Source organism: Salmo salar, chromosome ssa17 (assembly GCF_905237065.1).
Source record: "Salmo salar chromosome ssa17, Ssal_v3.1, whole genome shotgun sequence".
Classification (NCBI taxonomy): Eukaryota; Metazoa; Chordata; class Actinopteri; order Salmoniformes; family Salmonidae; genus Salmo; species Salmo salar.
Window position 1 is genome coordinate 35276537 of NC_059458.1, and position 17692 is coordinate 35294228.

Consider the following 17692-nt stretch of genomic DNA (forward strand, 5'->3'; position numbering starts at 1 on the left):
TCCACAGCCGATGTGAGTAAGACCTTTAAACAGGTCAATATTCACAAGGCCGCAGGGCCAGACGGATTACCAGGACGTGTACTGCGAGCATGCGCTAACCAACTGGCAAGAGTCTTCACTGACATTTTCAACATTACCCTGTTCGAGTCTGTAATACCAACATGTTTTAAGCAGACCACCATGGTGCCTGTGCCCAAGAACACTAAGGTAACCTGCCTAAATAACTACCTGACCCGTAGCACTCATGTCTGTAGCAATGAAGTGCTTTGAAAGGCTGGTCATGGCTCACATCAACACCATCATCCCAGAAACCCTAGACCCACTCCAATTTGCATACCACCCCAACAGATCTACAGATGATGCAATCTCTATTGCACTCCACACCTGGACAAAAGGAACACCTACGTGAGAATGCTATTAATTGACCACATCTCACCATTCAACACCAAAGTGCCCTCAAAGCTCATCAATAAGCTAAGGACCCTGGGACTAAACACCTCCCTTTGCAACTTGATCCTGGACTTCCTGACGGGCCGCCCCCAGGTGATAAGGGTAGGTAACAACACATCCATCACGCTGATCCTCAACACAGGGGCCCCTCAGGGGTGCCTGCTTAGTCCCCTCCTGTACTCCCTGTTCACTCATGACTGCACGGCCAGGCACGACTCCAACACCATCATTAAGTTTGCCAATGACACAACTGTGGTAGGTCACCGACAACGACGAGACAACCTTTAGGGAGGAGGTCAGAGACCTGGCCATGTGGTGCCAGGACAACAACCTCTCCCTTAACGTGATCAATACAAAGGAGATGATTGTGGACTACAGGCAAAAGAGGACCGAGCACACCCCAATTCTCATCGACAGGGCTGCAGTGGAGTAGGTTGAGAGGTTCAAGTTCCTTGGTGTCCACATCACCAACAAACTAACATGGTCCAAGCACACCAAGACAGTCGTGAAGATGGCACGACAAAACCTATTCCCCCTCAGGAGACTGAAAAGATTTGGCATGGGTCCTCAGATACTCAAAAGGTTCTCCAGCTGCACCATCAAGAGCATCCTGACTGGTTGCATCACTGCCTGGTCGGCAACTGCTCAGTCTCCGACCGCAAGGCACTCTCGAAGGTAGTGCGAACAATGACCCAGTACATCACTGGGGCCAAGCTTCCTGCCATCCTGGACCTCTATACCAGGCGGTGTCAGAGGCAGGCTCTAAAAATGGTCAAAGACTCCAGCCACCCTAGTCATAGACTTTTCTCTCTGCTACCCCTCGGCAAGTGGTACCAGAGCACCAAGTCTAGGTCCAAGAGGCTGTCATGTAAAAACATAAGAGATGAAAATGGACAAACTAAAGGATGTGCAATGTGTAGGCCCACTGAGTGTACATTCTGAACCTTGTTTGAAGTCAGTAGGTCACATGACCAAGGAGCTATTGAAATTCTATAGTAGAAAAAAAAAGTTTGTACTTTGTTTACGCTCCTTAACTAATTCAACTAGGAATACAAAATGCTGTTCACATTTAGACATGTTTATTAGCTTTGTAAAGTGAATTAATGTCCAAATCGTGAAAAGTAGACCTGTGCAATGTTGTGCGCAATTTTTCCAACATCATGACACTTGTTTGGAGTCTGTGGCTCAAGTGGTTTGAAAGCGTAAATATCTGTCGAATATCCAACTTGAAACTGTCTTTACCTAGGTCACTGCGGTCACTGCCTGCACTTTAGTCCGTTGACGCAGACTTGAGTGGGCGCCACCATTTTACACAAAACCAATAACATGCAAAACGAACTCAAATAAATTGATTATTTATGAAATTACCTTGAGGAAATTATGTACATTCACGACAGACCCAAAGTCTCTAGCTATGTAACTTGTAAAATAGTTATCACGTTCACTTGGATTTAAAAACACAAATAACACAACATATTTACCAAACGTGATAATTCCTTTTCAGATTTGTTTAGCTAGCATGTTTTCACATGTTCTTTCGATATTAGAAAGTGCTATTAGTTATATACCGTGCTATTAGTTATATACCTGTAGTAATACATTTGAAACGGACACTCTGAAGAACTGTGCGTGCATTCCCGGAACTTCCCGTTCCCCTTTACTTGCAATCCGGGATCCTTGGGATGGCCCTAACCCATTACATTTACAAGTAAAATAGTTAAGGTTAAAAGATCAACTTAAAAACTATAACAAACCATGATATCATGTTCTCATCTGTATCTAATAATATACAATGAAAGGACACTTTAAAAAAAAGAAAATATAAATATTTTACTAAAGTCTAACGCTTCTTCGGTATTGGGTTGGCGGATGGCATCCATTTTTATTTTATTTATTTCACCAAGTAGGCCAGTTGATAACAAGTTCTCATTTACAACTGCGACCTGGTTAAGATAAAGCAAAGCAGTGCGACACAAACAACACAGAGTTACACATGGGATAAACAAACGTACAGTCAATAACACACTAGAAAAATCTATATACAGTGTGTGCAAATGTAGTAAGTATAGGGAGGTAATGCAATAAATAGGCCATAGTAGTGAAATAATTACAAATTAGCATTAACACTGGAGTGATAGATGTGCAGATGATGATGTGCAAGTAGAGATACTGGGGTGCAAAAGAGCAAAAATAAATAACAATATGGGAATGAGGTAGTTGGGTGGGCTATTTACAGATGGGCTGTGTACAAGTGCAGTGATCGGTAAGCTGCTCTGACAGCTGATGCTTAATGTTAGTGAGGGAGATATACAGTTGAAGTCGGAAGTTTACATACACTTAGGTTGGAGTCATTAAAACTCGTTTTTTAACCACTCCACAAATTTGTTGTTAACAAAATATAGTTTTGGCAAGTCGGTTAGGCCACCTACTTTGTGCATGACAAGTCATTTTTCCAATAATTGTTTACAGACAGATTATTTCACTCTATCACAATTTCAGTGGGTCATAAGTTTACATACACTAAGTTGATTGTGCCTTTAAAAGGCTTGGAAAATTCCAGAAAATGATGTCATAGCCTATCAGAATCTTCTAAAGCCAATTGACATCATTTGAATCAATACCTGTGGATGTATTTCAAGGCCTACCTTCAAACTCAGTGCCTCTTTGCTTGACATCATGGGAAAATCAAAAGAACTCAGCCACGTTTATCTGTACAAACAATAGTACGCAAGTATAAACACCATGGGACCGCGCAGCCGCCATTCCGCTCAGGAAGCAGACGCGTTCTGTCTCCTAGAGATGAACGTACTTTAGTGCGAAAAGTGTAAATCAATCCCACAACAATAGCAAAATACCTTGTGAAGATGCTGGAGGAAACAGGTACAAAAGTATCTATATCTATAACGAGTCCCATATCGACATAACCTGAAAGGCTGCTCGGCAAGGAAGAAGCCACTGCTCCAAAACAAACCGCCATAAAAAAAGCCAGACTACGTTTTTTTACTTGGATTAAATATCAGGAATTGTGAAAAACTTAGTTTAAATGTATTTGGCTAAGGTGTATGTAATCTTCTGACTTCAACTGTATAAAGAGTATTTCACTTCAAACGGTTTATTTCGTTTAATTATACACAAGAGAAAAGAGGTTGCCCAGCATAAATTCATGTACAAACATTTATAATTATATTCTTGTCATTTAGCATATGTTCTTATCCAGAGCGATTTACAAGACAAGTAAGGGTTAATTGCCTTGCTCAAGGGCACAATGACAGATTTTTCACCTAGTCAGCTCGGGATTCAAACCAGCAACCTTTCAGTTACTGGCCCAACACTCTTAACCGCCAGGCTACCTGCCAGTTGATCAATTAACTTCAACAAAGTTATTCAAATACATTCATCATCAATGACTACAATAATGAATCAAGTATTAAAATACAATTTAATAAACACAAGTAGTTGATTTATAGCTTGTTTATCATTCAACAAAAGTTGTTTAGTAATAAAATAATCCACCCAAACTAATGCTAAAAACTGATTATTACACCATCGTTATATGATATACGGATAGGGATGCACAATATATCGTTGAACATATCGGAATCTGACGATATTAGCTAAAAATGCCAACTTCGGCCCGATGTCTGATTTAACACTGATGTGCAAAACGGATGTTAATAAAGCAGACATGCTATATAACGTAGGTAGATGACGCCACGAAAAATACAGCGCTACACAGAACAAAAGCAGAAAAATACTAAGACCACACTTCCAACAACTAAACAAGTTCAAGTCAAGCAGTCATTTGAAAAGAGTAAGAAAATTTCAGCGAGACAACTCAAAGGCTTTCGCCGACTGGTCGAGCGCCGGTACACACAATTTTTCAGATGGTGCCCTACCGGAGCTATGGGCGTCACTGCTATTAGCTTCACAACTGATATTTGGACCAGCGATGTCAGCACCATGAGCATACTGAGTCTGACAGTACAGAGGGTCGACGAGGATTTCGTACTGAGGAAAGCCGTATTGCATGTTCAAGAATGTGCTGGTTCTCATACCGCTGCAGACATTTCAACAGTGTTTAAAACTTGGATACATGAACACACTCCTAGCGCCATTCGAACATCTGACTCGAGAAATAAGCTAATCAACTGCGCCTGCAGCAGACGTGAGACCCTATTTCATGGCATTGCAACCCCTGCTCAACAGAACTACCGACACAGACCGTGGGGTTAACTTACAAAAGTACTCGATGCTGTGAACAAGCGATTTGGTCGGTGTGGTGTGTGTATAACCTTTACTTAACTAGGCAAATTAGTTAAGAACAAATTCTTATTTACAATAACGACCTACCCCGGACGACGCTGGGCCAATTGTGCGCCGCCCTATGGGACTCTCAATCACGTCCGGATGTGATACAGCCTGGATTCAAACCAGGGCTTGTAGTGACACGCTGAGTCCGTGTGTGTGTTAACTATTTAACTGTAGTATAATGCTTAAAAGGCCGTTAACATTTTAAATATCGGTATCGTTCTTTTGGCAAGGAAAATATTGGATAGCGTATTGGCCAAAAATGTAATATCGGTGCATCCCTAGTACAAAATATTTGAAACACCTTCCTAATGTTGAGTTGCACCCCCCTTTGTCCTCAGAACAGCCTCAATTCGTCAGGACATGGACTGTCCAAGGTGTTGTGTGTGTTACACAGAGATGCTGGTCCATGTTGACTCCAATGCTTCCAACAATTGTGTCAAGTTGGCTGCGAATGGATCTACTCCAAATAGCTCATTCCATCTCCTCCCACAGATGGACAATGAAGTAATGTTCTTGGAACCATTCCTGGACAAACCTTGTGGCATTAGGCATAATCCTGCTAAAAGCATCCATTTGCAGATGGATACACTGCTGCCATGAAGGGATGCTTTCAAACCTTACTCAACTTTTATCAATAGTCCAAATGTGTGCCCTGAAAACATCCCACACCACCACCCTGCCACATGGCATGGATGCATACAGTGGTGTAAAGTACTTAAGTAAGTTTTTTGGAGGTATTTATATTTTTGACAACTTTTACTTCACTAAATTCCTAGAGTAAATAATACTTTTAACTCCATACATTTTCCCTGACACCCAAAAGTACTCAACTTCCTTTTTTATGATTAGCAGGTTTGAAAATGGTCCAATTCACACACTTATCAAGATAACATCCCTGGTCATCCCCACTGCCTCTGATCTGGCGGACTGACTAAACACAAATGCTTTGTTGGTAAATGGTGTTGGAGTGTGTCCCTGGTTATCCCGTAATATAAAAAAAACAACACACAATTGTGCCATCTGGTTTGCTTAAAAACTTAAGGATCATACACTTTTTTTTAAAGTTTCACCTAAAATGACATACCCAAATCTAACTGATTGTAGCTCAGCATCTGAAGCAAGGATATGCATATTCTTTATACCATTTGAAGTTTGTGGAAATGTGAAATATAGGAGAATAATACATTAGATCTGGTAAAAGATAATAAACAAAATACCTGTGTTTTTCTTTTTCATCTTTGAAATGCAAGAGAAAGGCCATACTTTCAGATAGGAGTCTAGGTGTAATTTAGATTTTGTCCACCAGATGGCAGCAGCGTGCAAAGGTTCTGACTGATCCGGTGAAGAATTACATTACTGCACTGTATCAAGTCTGCCAGGAGGTTCCCCAAATGTTCTGAATTGGTCAATTGATACATTTAAGTACAAAATGATAGAGAACATACAAAAATGCTATGGAAACAAAACATTTAAGTTTACACACTGCCAGGAATGTCATTCATGATGGATCATTAGCTTATACACGAACTTTCACACATCTAGATGGCTGGGCAGGGTGGGTGTGTTGCCAGAGACAGCAGGGGTTAAAAATGTAGAACCCAGTTCCTACATTTGAACATAAAAATAGATTTTAGCAAATGAAACTATGCTACATTTTATCTCTGGGACCCTCAGGATGACAAATCAGAGCAAGATTACAGAATATAAGTACATTATTGACCTTCAGAGGTGAATGTATTAAACCAGTTGCCATGACAGTTGTTGTGCACTCTACTCAAACAACAGCATGGTATTTTTTCAATGAAATAGCTACTGTTAAATTGGACACTGCAGTTACATTAAAAATAATGTAAGCTTTCTGCCCACATAAAGACATGTCTACGTCCCGGAAAGTTGGCTGTTGTATACAACATCATTCTAGTCACATTGGCGCACGTTAGCAACAACCGTCCAGGTTAAGGGACACCCATCACGTAGAGGTTCATTTAAGGAATTTAAAATTATTCACTTTTACTTTTTATACTAAGGTATATTTACAACCAAATACTATTCGACTTACTTGAGTAACTCTTGCCAAATTAAGAGCAGAAGTAAGGCTTCTCTCCTGTGTCTGTTCTCTGATGACCTTTTAGCTCAGCTGTTGTTTTAAAACATTTTCTACAGTCAGATCAGTGGTAAGGCTTCTCTCCTTTATGTTTACCTTGGTGTCTTTTTAAGTGGCACATTTGAGAGAAACTCTTTCCACAGTCAGAGCAGGAGTAAGGCTTCTCACCTGTGTGTGTTCTCTGGTGAACCTTTAGCTCAGCTGATGTTGTGAAGCATTTTACACAGTCAGAGCAGGAGTAAGGCTTCATTCCTGTATGTATACGTTCATGTGTTTTTAAGTTGCAGAGTAGAGAGATACTCTTTCCACAGTCAGAGCAGGAGTAAGGCTTCTCTCCTGTGTGTGTTCTCTGATGGACTTTTAGCTCAGTTGATGTTGTGAAGCATTTTACACAGTCAGAGCAGGAGTAAGGCTTCACTCCTGTATGTATACGTTCATGTGTTTTTAAGTTGCCCAGTTGAGAGAAAATCTTCCCACAGTCAGAGCAGGAATGAGGCTTCACTCCTGTATGTATAAGTTCATGTGCTTTTAAAAAACCCTGTCGAGAGAAACTCTTCCCACAGTCAGAGCAGGAGTAAGGCTTCTCTCCAGTGTGCACTCTCTGATGAAGTTTTAGCTCAGTTGATGTTGTGTAGCATTTTACGCAGTCAGAGCAGGAGTAAGGCTTCACTCCGGTATGTATACGTTCATGTCTTTTTAAGTGGCCCAGTCGAGAGAAAATCTTTCCACAGTCAGGGCAGGAGTAAGGCTTCTCTCCAGTGTGCACTCTCTGATGAACTGTCAGATTCCCTGATGTTGTGAATCTCTTCCCACAGTCAGTACAGGAATACGGATTCTCTCCTGTGTGTATTTTTAGGTGTATTTTTAGCTTTGATAAAATTGGGAAAATCTCCTCACAATGTGGGCAGCGGTGAGACCTCTTAGCTCCATGATCTTCCTGCTGTTTCTCTCTGGATGTAGAGAATGTCTCAACATGGTCTCCTGTGTGAACAACATCAGAAAACCAGTCAGTTGGTGTGATATACATGTTAATCAAATCGATATTATGAAGCCCTTTTTTACATCAGCAGATGTCAAAGTGCTTTACAGAAACCCAGCCTAAAATCCCCAAAGAGCAAGTAATGTTGATATAGAAGAAAAACTCCCTAGAAAGCAGAAACGGAAGAAAGAAAGGTAGAGGAACCAGGCCCAGAGGGGTGGCCAGTCCTCTTCTGGCTGTACCGGGTAACATATGTATTCATATCAGTAGGCTGCACAATACAAAAGGGGAATTAAACTATTCTAAAAGTGGGTAAGAGTCCTCCACTCACTATCACAAGGGTTAGTAACTACACAAACTCATTTCATAGAAAACACTAGCAGTTTGTCTACTTCACTTCTTTAGTCTACTCTCTGATCACTCCAGATAACCCAGTGAATAAAACAAATGCTGGCAATACTGGTGTCAAACCATGCAAGTCTCAGAGCATGAAATAACATCTACCTTCTCATTGTAACAGTTCATCAGAAAAACAGTTCTACTGCAACTTTTCCTGCACAGTGGGAAGTTGGAATCAACAACAAACTTAGACAGAACCTGCTCTTACCATGAGAAACAGATTTCCTAATCTTCTCCTCCACTTCTTCATCTTTAATATTGACATTCAGCTCCAGTGTTTGACTGCAGTCTTCCAGCTTCACTGATGCCATCTCAGGATTCTGCAGTGCAAACTGGGCTCCACTGTCACAATCAGGACCCAGTGACTGTAGGTTTGGACTCAGTGTGGAAGGAGAGAGGCAGGCTGGGTTTGTCCTCACTGTTGATGTTACCGGCTTCAGACTTAATTCTAGTCGTCCTGTAGTAACAATGAGTAACAGACAAAAAGTAATTGTCTTGACAGTTCAGGCACTTTCTTTACTCTCAAAAATATATGATATTATTTCTTCTTCTTCGATTATTTAATTCAGTGCTAGACTTGGACTGAAATAGGTGCCGGTACTGTTTATATTTAGGTGCAGGAGCCCCACAATACTGTTGAACTAATATTCTATAAGAGGAACATGAGCTCAAACACTAGAAATTTGAGGTGGCAGTAATCAGCTCCCGTCCATCTCATTTCAAAAGATGAGGTAGGTAACAAAACATTAATTCATTCAAATTGGACAAAGTACACGCTTTAAAATTAGTCTACACAAAGTCTATAGTAGATTTCCAAAATTCCCAAATGCATAAATGACTCAAAAACCATTTAGTACAAGGTTGCAGTATGTTTTAAGGCAGCACTATGTACTATTTTCCTGAATAACCGTCTTCACTGTATTTCACATGAAAAACCAATCACATTTCCCATTCACACCATAATTTACAGATAAATATAGAACTGAATGTGTCTGAATATTACTACATATGATAATCATTGCGTTCTGCTTCAAAACTGTAGTGCGACCGTGAAATTGTCTCTGCACCACCACTGAAGCCTGTTGACGCAGATAGAATGGACGCCACCATTTTACCAGCTTGTGAATTTCACACAAAACCAATAACATGCTAAACAAACTCAAAACTCAAATAGATTTTTTATTAAATGACCTTGAAGAAATTATGTACATCCATTCAGACAAACATAGTTTCTAGCTGTGTGACTTAAAATAGTTTCACGTTCACTTGGCTTGACACAAAAATAACAAACCATTACCAAACGTGATAAGACATTAACGGATTTGTTACCTAGCATGGTATGACATGTTGTTTTGATATTAGAAAGTTTATACCTGCTATTACATAACTGTAGTAGTAAATAGAAACTGCACTGATCTGGCGCTTTCTTTATTCTGAAGAATGGTGCGTGCCTGCCTGGAACTTCCTGTTCCCCCACTACCACAGTACAGCCACAGATAGAACAATGAGACAGATATTTCACCAGAAGTATAAATGTGAAGCATCCGCTGAACGTTTCCACTCACTGCCAAATATGGTAGTGAGAGGAAGCCCACTGGCCAGCAGTGGGAGAAGATGGAGCGAGATGGATTTTGGCCGACATTCTGCAAATGTTCTAATCGATGAAACATCTGATCTTAATACAGTTTTCTGTTACCAAAACTAAAATCTGTTGTGAACAGAGTGGACTAAGATTTGTAGACTTTACCCTGTGCAAAAGTTTGAAATAATCACGTTATTTAGAAGGAACGCTGATGCGAATTGAGTTATTGCACACGAGTTCTTCACAGAGGCGTTCCCTAAAAGAAATATGCAGGTCGTGTGCTAAAATGCGCCAATAGGAGCTCGTGCTTGGCATTGCCCGCTATGACTCATCTGTTCCCAATGGAAACGACCGGCTGTGGTCCATCTTGGTTTAGTTATAAACAATCTTTGGTGCAACCGTCCATGCATTCAGGGATCCTTGGGATGGCCCTACCCCATAATATGAAATGGTCGGTGTTTAATTTGAGCCGGATCCAACCGCACCTCTCAGTTTTGTAGTCTTTCGTTCCAGGAACCCGTTTGCCAGGATCAGGTAGCCTACCTCGTGGCATGAAAAATTATTTCCACTGTTTGCAATATAAAAATTCTAATAAAACCAGAGTAATTACATTTGGATTCCTCTGTAATTGTCATGCCTCCTAAAAAACATAATGTGAAAATGTGCCAGATATTCTAAGAATGTATTAATGTTGGGCCATCCCAGGTTAATGGTTTATGCAACATTGTAGCCTATTTAGACCAAGGGTGGCCATTGCTGTGGTGAGAGAAGCACGCCTGTATCTCTCACAGAACTACAATGAGATTCACTTTCTATGATCTCTCTCCCTCTCTGTGCTGTTATAGACATGAGCTGGCAACTCATCTCTCCAGCATTGCACCTCTTCATTTATTTCCTAATAGAATAATAGCTGCGGGAAGTGTGTTGAGGTGCTGCAGCACTCTGCAGTCTGTTCAGAAAGAAATGAAATAATTCCCAAAACTACACCAGGAGTATTTAGCTACAGAGGATCAATAGCTAATTTAAATAAAATAGCCTAGCTGTGGATTGTGTGTAGCCAAATCACAAGGCATGTCTACAGTCAGGAACGTGTGGCAAATCTGTCAGTGAACAGCATGCAGCCAAAACAGGCCTTTAGCAATATTTCTAATACAGTCACTGGAAAACACAGGTTGTAAAGCAAATGCATCCTGCTGAAAATAAAATACTAATCTGTCTGTATGTTAAGAAGTTATCAACTTCCATCTAGGCCAATTGAGCAAACAGCATTGTTTTACAAAGTAAAGCAAGAGAGAGATGAGCTTTTGTCCGGTGAGTGAGCTGCACATCATTGGGTGAGTCAGTGAAACTGGAAAGCTTGTTTAGGACTATAACTTCCTCCTCATATTGTACAATGTGTTTCTCCACACACCTGGCCTAGGCTATTGATGGATTAGAGACAAGGTCGTTTTTATTGATCTAAGTGTCAAAGTAGTCTGTCATTTTGGTCATCTGTGAGGTATTAAAAAGAATTCTGCAAAAGTCTCCAGTGAACTAAAATGATGTAGAACTGCATGAAATCCATTTATAAACGCCCACATTTTTCCCAGACTCTAGGCTACAATAAATGTACTCCATGTGTGCAACTTCTGCAAGCGGAGCCACACCACTGCTCTATGCCAGTACGCTAAAGCCATGATAATGCAACAAATGCTTTATTATAAAGGTATTTTATTTAATATGTGCTCTGGTACCTCAGACCCCCCCTCTCAGGCTCACTTTTGGTTCCAGCACCTCCCAATGTACACATTAGCACTGGAGAAGTGGGTAGCTGCTGCTGCCTCCACTGGGACACGCTCACTTGATGCAGAGAAGGCATTCCATAGAGTTGAGTGGTCTAATTTGAAGTGCTTAAGAGATTTGGGAACTACTTCTGTAAAACGGATTAAGATATGATATACCGACCCCACTACAGATGTTGCCACTAACAACTTCATTTCACAACCTTTTAAGATTTATCAGGGCACGAGACAAGGATGTCCAGACAGTCCAGGACTTTTTCTGTTAGCTATAGAACCCTTTGCCATTGCAGTAAGGGCCCAACCGTCAATTAGTGGAATTAAAACAGATTTTGAACATTGAGTGGCCCTGTATGCTGATGATACCCTCTTATTCCTAACAGATCTAAAGAACTCTTCCCTCTCCAATTTAATTAATAAAAATTGTATACATTCTTTAGGCTTAAAATTAATAAAACCAAATCTTCCATCAACAAGCAAGAGAGACTGAATCCAGTTGTACAGCATCTATTTGTGAATACAGAACAAGGTTTCACATATCTTGGTATTAAAATCACACCAGAAATTAGCTCCTTGAGCTCAACAAATTATGAACCAATGGTAACGAGTGTAACATAATCCATCAACAGATGAACATTACTGCTTGTATCTGTTACTGGTAGAATAAATATCATTAAGATTAATATTCTGCCCAAATTCCTTCATCTATTTCAATCAATTCCTCTGGCTGCATCAAAATAAAACAGTGTTTCTGTAATTGTTGATTGTCCTAATTGGAACTAATAAATATGTGTAAAAAAAATAATGAATGATGGAGGCCACTGTGTTCTTGGGGACCTTCAACGCTTCAAGGGGCTCCCGTGTGGCGCAGCAGTCTAAGGCATCTCAGTGCTAGAGGCGTCACTACAGACACTGGTTCGATTCCAGGCTGCATCACAACCGGCCGTGATTGGGAGTCCCATAGGGCGGCGCACAATGGAACCAGCGTCATCCGGGTTAGGCAGTCATTGTAAATAAGAATTTGTTCTTAACTGACTTGCCTAGTTAAATAAACATTTTAATAAAAACACTGCAGAAATGTTTTGGTACCCTCCCCCAGATCTGTGCCTCGACATAATCCTTTCATGAAGCTCTACGGACAAATGTGTCTGAATAATTGTACACATGTAGAAAACCAATAATCATTACATTTAACGTCAAAACAGTAGTGCAACCGTAAAATTGTCTCTCTGCGGCACCCACACTGCCTGCACTTAAGTCGGTTGACGCAGACCGAGTGGGCGCTGCCATTTTATCAGCTTGTGAATGTTTCCTTTCATGGAGCTCTACGGACAACTCCTTCGACCTCATGGTTTGGTTTTTGCTCTGACATGCACTGTCAACTGTGGGACCTTATATAGACAGGTGTGTGCCTTTCCAAGTCATGTCCAATCAATTGAATTTACCACAGGTTGACAACAATCAAGTTGTAGAAACATATCTAATGGAAAAAGGATGCACCTGAGCTTAATGTCGAGTCTCATAGCAAAGGGTCTGAATACTTATGTAAATAAGGCATTTCTGTTTTTTTAAGTTTAAATGTGAAAACATTTCTAAAAACAGATTTGCTTTGTCATTATGGGGTATTGTGTGTAGATTGATGAGGAACATTTTTTATTTAATACATTTTGGAAGAAGGCTGTAAGGTAACAAAATGTGGAAAAAGTCAAGCGGTCTAAATACTTTCCGAATGGGAAAGGGGGATACCTAGTCAGTTGTACAAATGAATGCATTCAACTGAAATGTGTCTTCCGCATTTAACCCAACCTCTGAATCAGAGAGGTGCAGGGGGGCTGCCATAATCGACATCCACATCTCTGGCGCCCAGGGAACAGTGGGTTACCTGCCTTGCTCAGGGGCAGAACGACCCATTTTTACCTTGTCAGCTCGGGGATTCAATCCAGCAGCCTTTCGTTTACTGGCAAAACGATCTAAACACTAGGCTACGTGTACGTATTCATGTAAGTAGGCTGTGCAATACAAAAGGGGAATAAGAAACTATTAAAGTATCTCATAAGTCATGAAAATGATGAGGTATATATATATATATCTCAACTCAACATCACAAGGGATAGTAACCACACACTCATTCTACTGCAACTTGTCATGCACAGTGGGAAGTTGGAACGAACAACAAACTAAGTTAAATAGAACCTGCTCTTACCATGACTAACAGATTTCCCAATCTTCTCCTCCTCTTCTTCATCTTTAATGTTGACATTCAGCTCCAGTGTTTGACTGCAGTCTTCCAGCTTCACTGATGCAATCTCTGGATCCTGCTGTAAAAACTGGCCTCCACTGTCATTATCAGGACCCAGTGACTGTAGGTTTGGACTCAGTGTGGAAGGAGAGAGGCAGGCTGGGTTTGTCCTCACTGTTGATGTTACCGGCCTCATACCTGAGTCGGCAAGTAGTATAAGAGCAACAGACACAAACATTATTGTCTTAAGTTCTGGCACTTTCTTTATTCTCTAAAAATATATTATATTTTTTCTTGTTCAATTATCTAATTCAGTGCTTGACTTGGACTGAAATAGTTGGCGATACTCATTTTGGGTGCCGGTACTGTTTACATTTAGATGTAGGAGCTTCACAATACTTTTGAGACAATACTTAACCTATAGTAGATAAATGCATAAATGACTCAAAAACAATTTAGTACAAGGTTACAGTTTGTTTCCGGCAGCACTACGTGCTATTTTCCTTAACCTTGTATTTCACTGTATTACTTCAAAAACCAATTGTATTTCCTGTTCACACCATAGTAACATTTACAAATAAAGACAGAAACAACGTGTCTGAATATTATTACACATGTAGAAAACCGATAATCATTACATTTAGCTTCAAAACAGTAGTGCAACCGTAAAATTGTCTCTCTCTGCTGCATCCACACTGCCTGCACTGAAGTCTGTTGATGCAGATCGAGTGGCGCCGCCATTTTACTAGCTTGTGAATTTTTCCTTTCATGGAGCTCTACGGACAATTCCTTCGACTTCATGGCTTGGTTTTTGCTCTGACATACACTGTCAAACATGGGACCTTATATAGACAGGTGTGTGCCTTTCCAAATCATGTCCAATCAACTGAATTTACCACAAGTTGACAACAATCAAGTTATAGAAATATCTCAAGGATGATCAACGGAAACAGAATGCATATGATCTCAATGTCGAGTCTCCTAGCAAAGAGTCGGAATACTTGTGTAAATAAGCTATTTCTGTTTTAAATATTTTATAAATGTGAAAAGATTTCTAAAAACCTGTTTTTGCATTGTCATTATGGGGTATTGTGTGTAGGTCCCGTGTGGCTCAGTTGGTAGAGCATGGTGTTTGCAACGCCAGGGTTGTGGGTTCGATTCCCACGGGGGACCAGTACGGAGAAAAAAAATGTATGAAATATATGCATTCACTACTGTAAGTCGCTCTGGATAAGAGCGTCTGCTAAAAATGACTAAAATGTAAAAAAATGTAAAATGTAGATTGACGAGGAACATTTATTTAATCCATTTTAGAATAAGGCTGTAACAAAATGTGGAAAAAGTCAAGGGGTCTAAATACTTTGCGAATGCACTGTATGTATTCATATGAGTAGGCTGGTGCTGTATGTATTCATATCAGTAGGCTGGTGCTGTATGTATTCATATCAGTAGGCTGGTGCTGTATGCATTCATATCAGTAGGCTGGTGCTGTATGTATTCATATCAGTAGGCTGGTGCTGTATGTATTCATATCAGTAGGCGGGTGCAATGCAATGGGGAATAAAACGACTATAAAAGTATCTCATAAGTCATGAAAATTATGAGCAATATCATCCTCCACTCACTATCACAAGGGTTAGTAACTACACGGACTCATTTCATATCATCCTCCACTCACCATCACAAGGGTTAGTAACTACACAGACTAATTTCATATCATCCTCCTCTCACTATCACAAGGGTTAGTAACTACACAGACTCATTTCATATCATCCTCTCACTATCACAAGGGTTAGTAACTACACAGACTCATTTCATAGATCTTTAAAACACTGGCAGTTTGTCTACTTCACTTCTTTAGCCTACTCTAAGCACTCCAGATAACCCAGTGAATAAAACAAAATGCTGACAATACTGGTGTCAAACCATGCAAGTGTCAGTAGCATGAAATAACATCTAGCTTCTCATTGAAACAGTTCATCATGAAACAGTTCTACTGCAACTTTTCATACACAGTGGGAAGTTGGAATGAATAACACAAACTTAGTTAGAACCTGCTCTTACCATGAGAAACAGATGTCCCAATCTTCTCCTCCTCTTCTTCATCTTTAATGTTGACATTCAGCTCCAGTGTTTGACTACAGTCTTCCAGCTTCACTGATGCCATCTCTGGATCCTGCAGTGCAAACTGGGCTCCACTGTCACAATCAGGACCCAGTGACTGTAGGTTTGGACTCAGTGTGGAAGGAGAGAGGCAGGCTGGGTTTGTCCTCACTGTTGATGTTACCGGACTGACTTAATTCTAGTCGGCCTGTAGTAATAAAGAGAAACAGACACAAAACTTAGTCTTCTCAGTTCACTTTCTTTACTCTCAAAAAAATATTGTTTATATTTAGGGGCAGGAGCGCCACAATACTTTGAGCTAATATTCTATAACAGGTACTTTAATTGAGGTGCAGGTACTCAGCTCCGGTGAGCTCCTGTCCAAGTCAAACACTGATCTCATTTCCATAGATCTGGTAGCTCAACATTGACAACAAAACATGAATTAATTCACATTAGACAAAGTTGACGCTTTAAATCAGCTCTTAATCTATGGTAGACTTCCTGAATTCACATAAATGCATAAATGACTCAAAAACTATTTAGTACAAGGTTGCAGTGTATTTTAGGCAGCACTATGTACTATTTTCCTGAATAACCGTTTCTTCACTGTATTATTTAAATCATAAACCAAAAGGATTTCCGTACAGACCATAGTAATATTTAAAGACAACGATAACTTAAAGGGTCTGAATGTTAGTACACATGTAGAATAACTGATAATCACTACGTTCAGCTTCAAAACAGTAGTGTGACCGTGAAATGGTGTCTCTCTGCTGCACCCTCACTGCCTGCACTGAAGTCTGTTGACGCAAACCGAGGGGCGCCGCCATCTTACCAGCTCGTGGATTTTACACAAAACTAATAACTTGTAAAACGAATTCAGAAATCTCAAGTAAATATATTCTTTATGAAATTACCTTGAGAAAACGATGTACATCCACTCGGACAAACCCCCAAAGCTCTAACTATGTAACTTGTAAAATACGTTCTTCACTTAGTTTGACACAAAAATAACACGTCAAACCTTTACCAAACGTGATAATACCTTAACGGATGTGTTACCTAAAATGGAATGACATGTTATTTCGATATTAGAAGGTTAAAACGTGCTATTATATACCTGTAGTAATAAATAGAAAAGGACACAAATGTTATCTTCTTGACTGCACCGTTTTGGCGCTTTCCTTACACTGAAGAATGGTGCGCTTCTGTCCGGAACTTCCTGTTCCCCCACCAACACCGTCCGTGCATTCCGGGATCCTTGGGATGGCCCAACCCCATTACATGAGAAGGGGTCGCTGTCTCCTCCGGGACACATCTCTTTTGCATAGAGTTGATCAAGCTGTTGATTGTGGCCTGTGGAATGTTGTCCCATCCCAGCTAGCACAGAGGATCTGGGCCGATTCAAGCTGAGAGTCAGACTCGGCCGACGTCATGTGGCCCGAATCTGGTCCGCCTTAGGCAGTATTACTTATGTCTGGGATGCGGGGATTGAGCTCAGGCCGATTCCGGTGTGAGTTATCTGGTCCAAATGTATTACTTGGGGCTCGGGCCGATTGGGGCTACTCTCTGGCAGATAATTATATAAAGCACCCCGTGTAATGAACATTTCATTATTAATTTATTATTCCATATTTTCTCATTGTTTCTGTGATCAAAAAATACTATTTAACATTTAAATTAAATTATCTAAGAGTCCTGTTTAAGTAGTATTTAAGTATTTTTGATACTTTGTGCAACGCAA

General features: G+C 40.4%; 1 protein-coding gene across 5 annotated transcripts; it reads right to left on the reverse strand.

Moving 5' to 3' along the window:
* Positions 1-3556: 3556 nt before the first annotated feature.
* Positions 3557-17313, reverse strand: LOC106593768 (oocyte zinc finger protein XlCOF6.1-like). 5 transcript variants are annotated; one of them, XM_045698543.1, is made up of 5 exons: positions 17138-17313; positions 15907-16153; positions 13807-14040; positions 8452-8700; positions 3871-7846 (listed from the first exon to the last, which is right to left on the reverse strand). In XM_045698543.1, exons 2-5 carry the CDS (start codon positions 16007-16009, stop codon positions 6930-6932), a joined length of 1503 nt encoding a protein of 500 aa, XP_045554499.1. In that variant the 5' UTR covers positions 16010-16153; positions 17138-17313; the 3' UTR covers positions 3871-6929. The 5 variants fall into 5 exon arrangements, with proteins under 5 accessions (XP_045554501.1, XP_045554500.1, XP_045554499.1 ...); XM_045698541.1 differs by having other exon boundaries at positions 17069-17189; XM_045698542.1 differs by having other exon boundaries at positions 16866-17162.
* Positions 17314-17692: the final 379 nt, after the last annotated feature.

Coding starts and splice junctions, on each gene's coding strand:
- LOC106593768 (XM_045698543.1), bottom strand. CDS start 16,009: ATGGCATCAGTGAAGCTGGAAGACTGTAGTCAAACACTGGAGCTGAAT. Junction 14,041..15,906: donor TGGGACATCTGTTTCTCATG/GTAAGAGCAGGT, acceptor TTGCCGACTCAG/GTATGAGGCCGGTAACATCA. Junction 7,847..8,451: donor TAGGAAATCTGTTTCTCATG/GTAAGAGCAGGT, acceptor TTGTTCACACAG/GAGACCATGTTGAGACATTC.